Source organism: Monodelphis domestica, chromosome 5 (genome assembly GCF_027887165.1).
Source record: "Monodelphis domestica isolate mMonDom1 chromosome 5, mMonDom1.pri, whole genome shotgun sequence".
NCBI classification, from domain to species: domain Eukaryota; kingdom Metazoa; phylum Chordata; class Mammalia; order Didelphimorphia; family Didelphidae; genus Monodelphis; species Monodelphis domestica.
The window spans coordinates 233,284,928-233,298,807 of record NC_077231.1 but is presented as its reverse complement, the minus strand read 5'-3'; the positions used below and the strand labels follow the sequence as shown (position 1 = coordinate 233,298,807).

The 13,880-nt window shown below is 33.5% G+C and overlaps 1 protein-coding gene across 5 annotated transcripts in view; it reads left to right on the top strand.

Moving 5' to 3' along the window:
* PAXIP1 (PAX interacting protein 1) overlaps positions 1-13,880 on the top strand; it is a 134,807-nt gene that overhangs the window by 11,063 nt on the left and 109,864 nt on the right. For all 5 annotated transcript variants that reach the window (XR_008912360.1, XM_056799949.1, XM_056799951.1 and 2 more), the window contains 2 exons: positions 2,265-2,328; positions 10,625-10,738. Coding sequence is in view for 4 of the 5 variants with exons in the window: in XM_056799949.1 (XP_056655927.1) it covers positions 2,265-2,328; positions 10,625-10,738 (178 nt within the window). In the remaining variant the exon portion in view is untranslated. The remainder of the gene's footprint in view (positions 1-2,264; positions 2,329-10,624; positions 10,739-13,880) is intronic.

The following is a 13,880-nucleotide window of genomic DNA, read 5'->3' as shown; positions in this document are numbered from 1 at the left end:
TAGTTGCTTTCTTTTTTTTTACTACATGAATATCCTTAAAGGAAAATCCACTGAAAAGTTCCACAAAGCAAAATAAATTCTAGAAAAGATTATTTAAAAGAAGTCTCAGGTACTGTATAGAAGATGTAAAAGTCAAAGATGCTTAACTAGCTGTTTAAAGAAATCTGATCTATCATCTTCCACCTTAAATTTTATTTATAAGATTCCTCCATGATATTCATGAAGGAAACAAGTCCCATAGAAATTATATCTTCCTCAAATCATAGATCATAGTCTTTAGGATTTAAAGTAAACTTAGTCCAATTAATTCTCTTATTTTAGAGGTGTACCAGACAGCTCATTTAAATGCATTTTGTTTTTCAAGTATCAAATGGAAAAATAGGGGTCAACTCTCATGTGTGAATAATTTCTCTTGGACACTTGAGAGGCAGCAGCTTCATGTTCTAAATATATGTACTGGACAGTATCGGACAAGGCCTGAGCTCAAATACAGTGTCAGACACTGGCTCTGGGAAAGTCACTAAACCTCTCTATTTCTCTGTTTCTTGTCATCTGGAAAATGAGTGGATTGGATTTGCCCATTCTAGCTCTGAATCTAATATGATCTGATGATTTAAGACTAATGGAGCAAACATCCTCAAAAAACCACACTTCTTGATAGATAATAGATAAACACTTAAAGTGAGAGAATTCCAGAACAAGAATGAGGATTCTAGTCCTAACTTTGCCAGAGGATAATTAACAGGTACTTCTTTTGGTCAGTGCTGGATATACAAAGACAAAAACCAAACTTATCTCTGCCCTCAAGGAATTTACATATATGGGTCTAGACTGGATATAAATGACAAGGTAATAGAGGTATTAGCATTTTGGCAAATAAAGGAGTCTTGAAGGAATCTAGGGATTCTGAAGGGCAGGGGCAAGGTAAGAGAACATTCCAGGCATGGAATAACTTCTATAAAGGGAGTAAGAAGAGAGAGCATTTTGTGCTTGATCAACTGCAGGTAGGTATTAGGTGGATCAGATTTCACTTCTGTAAAGTGAAGCAGTTGGCATGATTTTCTTTAAGGTTGTTTCATGCAGAAAGAAAGGTCTTCTGTTTGGAAGTCCTGTGTACCTTTTTAAAATTAATCCAGAAATTACTTAGGTTAATAAGTTATCTTCCTTGAGTCAATTTCTGTAGTGGCTATATTTCTCATGGAGACTCTTGAGAAGTAAAAAGGGTATCTTCAGGTTATTTGCTCTGCCAAGGCACTACAGGGTTTGCCTCTGATAGGATTTAGGCCCCTTTGATCTCTGAATCTCTAAGGAATAATATCTCTTTAATTCCTATATTGGAGGAATCAGATTTTTGATATATGGAACTATAACATATCAGGCTTATAGCTATAAAAGTCGGTAGCCTGTGATAAAATTGTTTAAAGCTGCCTGCCCTGCTTAGGATGACCTAATACTTTCTCATAAGAAGCCTAGAAATGGAAAAAGTTGAAAATCTCAAGTTCTTGTCTTTTTGTCTCCCTCTTAAAATATGGGTTAGTTACTTTTCTCCTTGATGAAAGAATAAATTTCTAAAATCAACCTTTTAATTAGGGATGCAATATTATTTTGAAAAACAATTTTTCTTGAGTAGAATTTTAGAAAGGGACTTTAGAGGCTTAGTTCACTTAGTTCACTCTAATGTAATTTGTACATGATGAAATGAGTGATGTGACATATAAGTCAGACAGCTACTTAATGGCAGATGTCAGAGTAGAACCCTGGTTTGTAGTCCAATTCCCTGTCTATGAATAGTAATATTTTTATTAAAAAATATCTCTTCCATTTAACATTCTTTAAAAAAATTGCTACAGTTCCAAATTTGAAGAAGTATGTACTTATTTTGTATATATATTGTTAGGATTAAATTTATTCCCATGGCATTATATGATCCAATTGTTATATAGGAAAGTGGTTCAGTTTTTATAAATTTGCTTTATTGAGGGAATTCTATATCTGTCCCCTCCTCCACCTGTTCCCACTGCCCATTTTCTCTTTACTGTACAAGCTTCTTCCCTTTCTCATTACATTTTCTTTAGCACTTGAGCCCACTATGACTGAGCCTTTATTTGTCTTTGCTTACTTTCCACCCATTTTTTCCATTAAAGACATTTTGGGGGTGTTTTTTTTTGAAAGGGGAAGAAGAAAAATAGTCAAACGTTAGATGCTTGAGACTTGAAACATACTGTGGTTTTGCCATATTGTTAATCTTAATAGCTGTTATCCAGAGTGAATGGTTTTTCTCCAGAATCTTGTCAGATCTTTTTTGGAGTCACTGCCTGCCTTTCTCAGGTAAGCATCATTTTGAATGATGGGTATTTATAGACTTAATTTAACATATTTTGAGGATTTTTTTTATGTATGAGATGATAAAAACTCAAAAATTTTTTGAGTAGATATTTATTAAATTTAATATTTAAAATAGATTTGCTAAATATTTTAAATCATGTGAATAAATGTTTATTTTTATTATCAAATGCATTTTTTCTGGGTGAAAGGTTTCTTAGGAGGGGGTTATATTAGACTAAATAATTGAATAGATAAGTTTAATATTGATTATTTGAAAGTGATACACAATTCAGGCTGTGTAGCTAGCTGTTCGGAATTTGGAAAAATTTTAGGCCTAATCTTGAATTTTTATCTTGTTATTCTCAAGAAAAATTTTTATGGTATTTAAAGAGATAGAAAATATGAGAATAGATTTTAAGGTTTTTTTTTTTCTTTAGTGTTTAGAGAGATTAGCAGATTATAAAAAGTTGACTTGGTTACTAATTGTACTCTGCTCCTTGTTTTTGCCTGGTGTTAAAAGAAATAAGTTTGATGCTTAAATATAGGCATAAGTGGGTTTAATTATTATTAGTATGATTTGATAATTTTATTCTAAATATCTGAAGTTCTTTTAAAAGATGGAGATCCTCCCTGCCCTCCCACTTCATGTAGCTTTTGAGAGCATTAATTTTGAAAATATAGATAATAGCCCTGATCTACCCATAAACAGTTATTTGGGGTCATTTATCAATGGGACAATTTTATTTTCTTTTAAGAATAATTAATCTGCCTAAGCAACAAAATTCCATGAACTATTTTCATTTTACAATTGAGGAATTGGGTTTAAACCCTATCTAGATTTCTTTGGCAGCCACTTATCTTGCCTGGCCTTTGGTTTTCTCATCTTTTAAATAAAGAGTTTGGATAAGATGATTTCTAAAGTGTTTTCCAGCTCTAAATGGAAGGGCATGGGGTTATATCAACATTTAAAATGTCTGTAATACCTTATTAGTTATTCTCTATGCTGCCTTCATTTTTCTTTACCCATTTGTATTTGTTAATGCATTTCCCCTTTTATGTTGTGATCTGTGTATATAATTTTTCTGTTTATACTTTTGGGGTCCAGGGTGATTATTAATTTTAAAAACTTGTGTATTTTTGGCATTTTTAAAAATTCCACAGATTTGCAGTTTCACTAGTATACTTTTATCTCCCATCCTAACCAATATTGATTTTTTGGGGCATTTTAACTTTAAGAATAAAAGATTTTGGATATCTGAGATAGGAACAAAAGAAAGTTGATATAATTTTAATTTCTACAAGTGATAATGGTATTTAAAAGTGGCCATTTTGACAACCTTAGAATACTGTATTAAAAATAGATTGTTTTTTTTTTTGTTAGCATATAATCTTTACATTTATTGAGTTCCTTTTTAAAAAAAAAAAACTTTATCTTCTATCTTAGAATTGATATTAAGTATTGGTTCCAAGGTAGAGAAGTGGTAAGGGGTTCCAAGGTAGAGAAGTGGTAAGGGTTAGGCTGTTGAGGTTATCTTACTTGCTCAGGGTCACAAAGTTAGGAAGTATCTAGGGCCGTATTTGAACCCAGGACCTCCTATCTCTAGGCCTGATTCTTATCCACTGAACCATCTAGTTGCCCTATTAAATTATTTCTAATGCAGTGAATTTGATTTATAAATTGTAGATTCATAAGTTTATTAGAACCCAAAGGAGAGAGATTGATATGAAATATATTTATTGGAGTCTGTGTCAAGGAGTTAGGTCATTATGACTAGAATGAAAAACCTCATATGAGAAGCTTAACATGAAGAAACTGAGGGTTTAAACATCTACTTTGTGTTTCTTATGTCAGGCTCTTAGGGAAAAGGATTTAATAAGGATTTTTATAGGTAAGAATGGGCCAAAAAAATTTCAGTTTTATCTTTGTTTTCATAAATCATTTATAAGATTATAAAATATGCCAAACATGGCTGGCTTAGTAGATCATATGAAAAAGATCTAGGAAATTTAGTTTGCTGTAAGTTCTAGGTTAGTATATTATGTAATAATGAGTTTTTAAAAAAAAACCTTTGTAATTTTAGGCTACATTTCTAGAAATATAATGTCAAAATCAAGAAAAGTAATGGTCACGTTACATTTTGTGCCCTTATCTGGAGTAATGTGTTCAGTTCTGGACACTAGATTTTAAAAGAAATTGACAAATGATTATACTTCTAGAGAAGGATGAGCAAGGTGGTAAAAAAATCTAGAAATCTTGTCAGATAAAGATTCATTGAGGGAATGAAGGATTTTAGCTTGAAGAAAAGACCAGGAGAAATCTATAGCTGTCTTTGAATATTTGAAAGACATCTTATGGAAGAAGCAAAACATTAATTATAATTATATGTTGTTTTGATGGGGTAGAACTCTAGGACTTATAGGTACAAATGAAAAGGAAGCAATTCTAGTAGCTAAGTTTCTAGCAATTAAGCTGTCTTAGATTAGAATGGACTTTAAAAAAATTAGTAAACCTATTGTCAGTGACTTGGGTGTGGGCTAAGGGGAGTGAGAAATATTACCTTTTCAGTTAATTTTGATTATTGGAAGAATAAGAATTGATTAAAAATCAATTTAGAATAAAAGAGTTTGTTTATGTTAGAGTTTCACCAAAATAGAGAGTAAAAAGCTTGGGGAAAGTTGAAAGGGTAATTGAAACATGTTATAGGATAGAATGGCCATGGAGGGAAGTATGTGTAAGAAGTGAGTTTTGAGTGATGATTATGGAGGACAGATGAAAGAAGTTTTTTGGTGGAAGGTACAAGTTAGAAGTTCAGGAGAAAGAAACTGAAAGAGCAAGGAGTTGGGGCAACCAGGGTAACTAAAGATAATTGGCGAAATATGTAAAAGCACATAGATACATATAGACCACAAGTTCATCATTTGTTTGGCAGTACTTAGAGATTTTTTTGTTTGTTCCTGTTTCTCCTTCTCTCCTCTCCCCCCACCAGGATGTTGATATGAATTGGGTCACTGTGCTGAAATTTTTGAGATTTTCCAGGGAAGTGGAGGAGGAGGAGGAGGTCTCAATGGAAGAGTTTTTTGCTCCCCAGTGGAAGTTTGAAGATAATTCTGCCTTCTCTTTATCCTGGGGTTGATGTATGCTGGTATTGTGTTCTAAAATGTGCTAAGATGATTAACAGGCTAGATAAGGACTTTAAGGGCTAGGAGATTAAAAACAAATTTGCCTTCCATGTCTTTATATCTCTATCAAAAAAGTATTTCTTGACTGCCTACCAGTGTCTTGGACTATGTTAGTTAGACACTTTGGGAAATACATATTTTTTTAAAGCCTTTTTGAGTCCTTGTGGGATGATTTAGAAAGAATAACCTAATATATAAAAAATGTGTGATACATAGAATATGCATCACAAAAGGCCAGAGAAAGGAAAGCCAAGATAAGGAGAATATTGTGAACTGGCTATGTGAGGAGTAAGATGAAAAAAAGGGGACAAAAAAAGTCAATACCGACTCAGAGGGAAGTAGTAGATGATGGTAGTCAGGTAAGGTTGTGGGCAGATTATTATAGAAGACATTTGTAAATTAGTTTGAGGAGTTTTCATCTGATCTGATAAAACTTTTGGGAAAACTATTGTAGGTTTTTTAATAGAGGAGTGACAGAATATTTTGATGGTGGCATTGATGGTGAACAGGAGGAAGGAGGACAGATTAGCTTTTAGACAGGCTAAAAGATAATGCATGTGAAAAGTCGAAGACTTGAACTATGGCAGAACTTTGGGGAATAAAGGGAAAAAATGATGAAATTTGAAGGAAAAAACTAAACCCCTTGCTCATTTCTCTCTTGGCAGACTACTTCATTGGAAAAAGAAAAAAGACCATTTATTCTTTCCCCATACTCTATTCACAGCTTTTTCACATGGTCCCTCATTGCTTTATTCCAGACTTTGAGGGATCATTAATGCTCTTTTTTTCCCCCCCTTAGACCAATACTTCTCCTTGTTCTTTTTGGTTCTTGGCTCCTTTGGGAATATCCCTCTTTTGTCAGTCCCATCTTACCTCCTGCCTCCTTCTTTGCTGCTTAAAAATATGGTTTCCTCATCCTTAAAAAAACATGAACTTGACTTTGCAATCTCCTCAAGCTATTGTCTTGTGACTCTTCTTTCTCTCACAGCTAAACATGTTACTGGAATACTCTGCTTTTTTGCTGTTCTTTCTTTTCAGCTCTCGCAGTCTGGATTCTGACCCTACCATGTTATTGAGGGTACTCTCCAGTAATTTTTCTGATGGCCTTTTCTTTTTTTTTCCTTTTAAACATTATTTTATTTGGTCATTTTCAAACATTATTCATTGGAAAAAAAAAGATCATATTCTTTATTTTCTTTTCCTTCCCCCCTCCCCCTCCCCTTCCCATAGCTGACGCACGATTCCACTGGGTATCACATGTGTCCTTGATTCGAACCCATTTCCATGTTGTTGGTATTTGCATTAGGGTGTTCATTTAGAGTTTCTCCTCAATCATATCCCCTCAACTCCTGTAGTCATGCAATTGCTTTTCCTCGGTGTTTTTGCTCCCACAGTTTGTCCTCTGCTTATGGATAGTGTTTTTTCTCCATGATCCCTGCAGATTGTTCAGGGACATTGCATTGACACTAATGGACACTAATGGAGAAGTCCATTACGTTCGATTGAATCATAGTGTATCAGTCTCTATGTACAATGTTTTCCTGGTTCTTCTCCTTTCGCTCTGCATCACTTCCTGGAGGTTGTTCCAGTCTCCATGGAATTCCTCCACTTAATTATTCCTTTTAGCACAATAGTATTCCATCACCAACATATATCACAATTTGCTCAGCCATTCCCCAATTGAAGGGCATCCCCTCATTTTCCAATTTTTGGCCACCACAAAGAGCGCAGCTATGAATATTCTTGTACAAGTCTTTTTCCTTATTATCTCTTTGGGGTACAAACCCAGCAGTTCTATGGCTGGATCAAAGGGCAGATAGTCTTTTATCACCCTTTGGGCATAGTTTCAAATTGCCCTCCAGAATGGTTGGATCAATTCACAACTTCACCAGCAATGAATTAATGTCCCCACTTTGCCACATCCCCTCCAGCATTCATTACTTTCCATAGCTGTCATGTTAGCCAATCTGCTAGGTGTGAGGTGATACCTCAGAGTTGTTTTGATTTGTATCTCTGATTATCAGAGATTTAGAACACGTTTTCATGTGGTTATTAATAGTTTTGATTTCTTTGGCTGAAAATCTGATGGCCTTTTCTAGTTGTAAACCTATTTGATCTTTTTTGCTTTTGTGACATTTCTTCTAGTTTTCTTTCTGACTTCCCTCTCTTTGTTGTCTTTTGCTGGTTCATTATCTATTTCCCACCCTCTGTGTGGATGTCCCCTAAGATCCCCTCGTGGATTTTCTTCTCTTCTAATACTCTAAGTGATCTTCAGTTCCCATGATTCATTTATCTCCTTATAGATGATTCCCAAATTCATATATCTAACCTAACTTTTATCTTGAACCTCATTTCCACATTAATAATGTTCTTGAACATCTCCAACAGGAAGTATCAAAAGTAAATCTCATTATTGTTTTTCTTAAGACCCCCCCCCCCCCCCAGTTGAGGACACCATCATTCTTCCATCTATCTAGCTTTATAGAATCACCCTTTACTAAAGGTGTCTCCAAAAGTCTTAGTGCCATTTAAAGCCATTAAATCTTAACACTTCCCTAAGACTTTTGGAATATTACTTCCCCTTTATCCTCCAAATTAAGTCAGTTACCAAGTCATATTAATTCTATCCCTATAGCATTTCTCATGACCACAACCCTAATCAGAGCCCTCTTTTATCTCTCTTGGACTATTTTCAATAACCTGATTGGCTTCTATTATCTTCCCTCTCCAACCCCTGTTCTGCCAATATATTACTAAGGTACAGATTTGCCCATGCCATCCTTCTGCTAGTGACTTCATTTTTATTGCTAGGATAAAATAAAAACACAATTTGCCATTTAAGGCTCTTTCCTATCTGAATTCTACCTACTTTAAAGCATTTAGTTATTCCCTTAACACACACTACATTACATTCAAACCTAGATAGCTACTAGAACATAATGTTTCAAGCCTCTTCTCCATGCTTTTGGACAATCTGCCTCTCCTTCATTTCTGTCTGTTAAAATCTGTAGTTTTTTTAAGACCCAACTCTTGTGCTACCTATAGTACAAAAGCATTTTAAGGTTCTCCTGTACCTTCTCCCCTTCTACCCCCCACTGTTAGTACTTCATCCCTTTTGAAATTACTGTGCATTTACTTATTTGAATATATATTGTGTATCAGCAGCTCCCTATTGACTTTGACTTTGTATCCCCAACAATAACATAATGCTTTTGTATACCCAAAGTAGGGAGTTGATGAGTATGTATTTAATTGAATTGAACTCTTCATCTTAACAGATGAAGTGATTTAATCACATAACTGATCATTAAATATTAATTAATAATTAATCAACTAGAATTAAGTAGCTAGCTAATGGTAATATCCTACTTAAGAGTTGCACTAAAATTCATATTCCTTTCACATACCCTAGGTGATATGGAGAAATTCCTATAAAGTATTGGTTTGGGTTTCAAAACTGACATCCAAATTGTAGGCTAGTTATTTTGTTTTCAAACTTGTTTTCTGCAGTCCTAATCTGATATATGGCTGTGTATATTTGAGTACTGGCTCCAATCATAACTTGTGACATGACCTTGAGTCTCCTTTTTGTTTTCTCACCTGTAAGTTGAAGATATTAATATTTCAGAACTACGTAGTCACTGAGGCCAAGACTTCATAATATAATAAGATTCTGTAGTATTGATAACACTTTAAAAAGTCAAGTTAATTATGATGGCATTCAGTTCAAAAATGATTAATACATTACATAATTTACAGATTATTTTTATTGGTTTAGTAAAAAAGTGCCAAGTTGTAGCATAATATGTGCCATTTTGAATCTAGGTTATCTTTGAAAATGATTAAAAAATAATACAAGACATTCTTTGATGACTTTGAGTAAGAAATATTAATTATAAGTTTAATGAAACACATTTTTTCTAAGTTTAGTTATTAGTATTTTCTTTGTAATTTTTTAACATTTAAATGAAGTAATGCAAACAGAAGAATAAAAAGATAAGGTAGAAGGATTTCTTGCTGCATGTTAAGGAGTCTACCATGAATACCAGGAGTTGTAAAAACAAGTTTTCATGATTAAGAAATGAGATTTAAAGGCAGTTATTAATGAAAAAGCAGAAGGGGCAAATAAACAAATTTTTAAGAATATGGAGAAACTCATTGGATTATATTTAACTGTTAAAAGTAGGCATAGATTTTAAGATGTTCATGCAAGAGTATTTGTGTTTGTTATATATGTATTCATTTTGAAAGTTGAGCATCTATGTTTAACACAGATGTTTTTAGAAGTTTGGAAATTGAATTCAGGTTTATAAAAAATATATTTCTATGCCTTCATTTTCATTTAGCTCACTAGTGGTTTGAAATATTTTCTCTGTTAACTCTCACACTTATAAATATTCAAAGGACTCATTCTATACTTAAATTTATTTTTATTTATTATATGAAGACATGGCAGAAAAATTAGTTGTGCGAATATGATAGGAGAAGGTGAGACATGTTATGGGATAGGGTGGTGGGGGGGGCAGTATGTATAAAAAAATGAATTCTGAGTGATGATTATGGAGAACAGAAATGAAAGAAGCTTTTTGGTGGAAGGTACATATTAGAAGTCCAGGGGGGAAAAATTGTGAAACAGCAGGGAGTTGGGGGAACCAGGGATATTAAGGATAATTGGAGTAAAATGTATAAGCACATAGTTTCTTAGACATACACACCACAAGTTCATCAGGCTTATTTACAATTTATTTACTGCTTTTTTTGGTCAGCTTTTCAAAATGAAATTGAATCAGTACTTTTATTAAAGCCTATTGCTGCAGGTTACAGATGTTTTTTGGTCACTTAACATTTAACTATAAATATGTAGTTCATTTATGTTAATCTGAATGATTATGTAACTTAAAGAATGTTCCATTTGAAGTGAACCCTTTTAGAACATTTTCATTATATTAAGAGGTTAAGAAAACATTTTACTATTTACTTTTTAGGTTAGCTAAGAAGGAAATGATGTATTTTAAAAGAGATAATATTTCTTAGTGTTTATAACAAATAAAAGAAAGCATGATATCTAAAAAAAGTCAATTACATAGCTCTGAAAGTCTTTTTTTTAACTTTCTATTAGATTTCATCTGAAGACCGAAGTGCGCTGTGGGCTTTGATTACGTTTTATGGGGGGGATTGCCAGCTGAACCTCAATAAGAAGTGTTCTCATTTGATTGTACCAGAACCAAAGGGGGTAAGAGTCTTCCATGTACAATCCTTTTTTTTATATAGCACTGAAGTATTCCTAAATACTTTATCTTTGAAGGTTCTCTTCAATTGTTCATTAGATTCAGCTGATTGCATTTGCATCTTTCATATTTTTCAAGTTGTTAACTCTGATATTTGCTTTTGCATTTCCAAAAAACATTTTAGCTTTTGTTATTACTTTTACATCTTTACATTTTTAATTTAAGTAAAGTTATGTATTATTGTACTTATTAGCTATATATTTAGAGTATTTTGTTATTTAGTTAGAATCTGCTTTATAAATCTCTTGTTTAAAATAATTATTGCACACACATGAATTGTCGGCTGGGGTGAGGAAAAGGCAGTTTTTGACATTAGCAGATCTTTTCCTTGAATGTTATTGAAATTTGAAAGTTTATTTTTGTTTATTAGCAAAAAAAAAATTTTGTCTGCCTATTGCAAAATCTTAAAAGGTTGGAACTTGATTGTCAAAATAGGAATTAAATGAAGTGTTCATATTTTCTTATTAATGACCTATAATAGATAATATTTTATAAATGTTGAGATCATTTAAGAAAAACTTGTCTTTTGGAATTTTGATATTTTAAATTTCATCTTTTTAAAAAAACCCTTAACTTCTATTTTAGAATCAATACTATGTATTGGTTGATTCTAAGGCAGAAAAATGGTAAGGGCCAGACAGTGGGGGTTAAGTGACTTGCCCCAGATCCCACAACTAGGAAGTATGATGCCAGATTTGGATCTAAGACTTCCTGTCTCTGGGTCTGGCTCTCAATCCACTGAGCCACCTGGTTGCCCTCTAAAATTCAACTTTAATCACACAAAACTTAAAAGTTTTTTTCATTTAATGACTGGTTATTTTTAAAAAAAATTGTGTATGTATGTAAATTTGGGATTAATAAGTTTACCTTTTCCTTTTCTTTGATTCTGTATTTGAGACAATTAAGACTTTTAGAGTGTTCTTTTTGTTACATAGCTTATTTTGCAGTGATGATAAAAATGTAGAGGGCAATAAAATATTTAATGAATGGACTGAATAAATGAAAAAAAAAACTTACTTAGCACTTAATATGTACAAAACACTGTAGTATACTGAGGGTATTGTTCTCTGAAGCCAATGTGACTTATTCCATAGCCTGTTACAGTATCAGAAAAGGTATCATATTAAATCAGGTAACTAAAAAGCCCAGGTTTGAATTCTGGCTTGTTTACCTCTGAACTGGCTAACCTTTTGGCAAATCACTTTATTCTTCATGGTCTGCTTTCTCATTAGCAAAATGAGAGGGATGGGCATGATGATCTCCAAGGTCCCTTTCAGTTAATTTTACAAATTATACATTAGCCTTTGAACTTGATTTTGCCTTGTTCAGTATGATTTTTCTTAACTTCTTTGGAATGAAATATAAATGCATGTATTTTCCCATGAAAAATATATTGATAAATCCTTCAGGAGAAGAAGCAAATAATGTTAAATGAATTCATTGAACTTCAGTTTGAAATTTGACTTGAATTCAAAGCTCTTCTTACCAAACCTTTTTGGTTTTAGTATTCCCAACTGATTCCTCACCCAAGAAATAGAACACTGTTATTTTCGGATTTCCCACCATTCCTTCACTCACCTAACCCCCAGCAGTGCTTGCTATGTACTCTAGGGCACATATTCATTTTAAAATGGATTGAATTAGAATTACTTTTGTGTTGAGCTATCATGACACTTTGAAGTAGCCCCTGGAATACTTACTAAACTTTAGTAATTTCTGCCCTAACATAATGGCGGATATTGTAGTTATGTAGTTATAAATATCTGCTTTAATTTCAACACATTTATCAAATGTCATGCCTATTGTATAAAAGGTACTGGTGCTAGCTCCTTGGAGCATGCAGCTTGTATATAAAGCAAGATAATCTTAGGAGGAAAAGAACAGTCGTAATGGGGAGAACAGGGAAAGCTTCAAGAAATAGTGCCTAATCTACCTCTTGAGTCTTCAATGTAAGGAGATGGATTTTCACCTTCATGGGTTTTCTGGAATTGTATTTGTTCACTGCATTTATTAGGAAGAAATGAAGGAAAGGAATAAACATTTATATAGTACCTATTAGGTGCTAGGCCCTGTGTTAATAAGCACTTTATAATAGATATCTTTGATTTATATTTTTTATGTAAAGCATATTTGATTTTCTCAACAACTCTTCAAATTAGGTGCTATTTTTCTCATTTTATAATTGAAAAAACTGAGCCACAGGGAAGTTAAGGGTCATCTAAGTGTCTGAAGTCAAATTTGAACTTGGACCTTCCTGATTGCAGGTCCAGCGCTCTCTTTTCTGTGACACCTAGCTGATCAGATAATTCTTAAATATTTCAAAATTTTGTGTCCATATAAGGTGGTTGTTTTATAAATTATTCTGGCTTTATTCACTCAACTGTATTTCTTCATACAAGTCTTCTTGGGTTTCTTTGAAGTTCTCTGTTGGGTTTTATGGCATAATAGTATATATTCCATGTACCATGATTTTTTTCAACCATTCCTCAGTTAATGAGTGCCCTCTTTAGTTTCCAATTTATTGGCATTATACATACACCTGTTATGAGCATTTTTGTATATTTGCATCTTTGTGTTATTTTAAAAATTCTTTGGAGCGTAGGCCCAATAGTGGTGTTACTTTGTCAAAGAATATTTACAGTTTAGTGACATTTGTGGCTCAGTTCCAATGCTGTTTTTGGGGGTTGCAGGGAGAGACTAGGTCCCTGTAATCTCACTCAGGCTTGGAAGTACAATGACCACTTTTGGATCTGATTCCATTGCTGATTGACATTGAACCTTTGGCCTCCTTTTCAGACCTGGGCCATTTTGTCCTTTGGGTAGCCTGATGGCCTCCTAGTCCTGTTGTTTTGGTCCTGGACTTAGTATGGACTCCCAACCAATAAACTTCAGCCATAATGTTTAGAATGCCTGAACGCAGGTGATCTCTAGTCTCACTAATTTTCTCCTATCTGCTATTATAGGTGTGCACCACCTTGTCTGGCCCAAATTTCTTTCCAGATTGACTGGACCAATTCACACTAGCACTAACAGTGCATTTGGTATGCTCTTTTCCTGTGGCCCCTCCAACATTTGCCATTTTCCTTT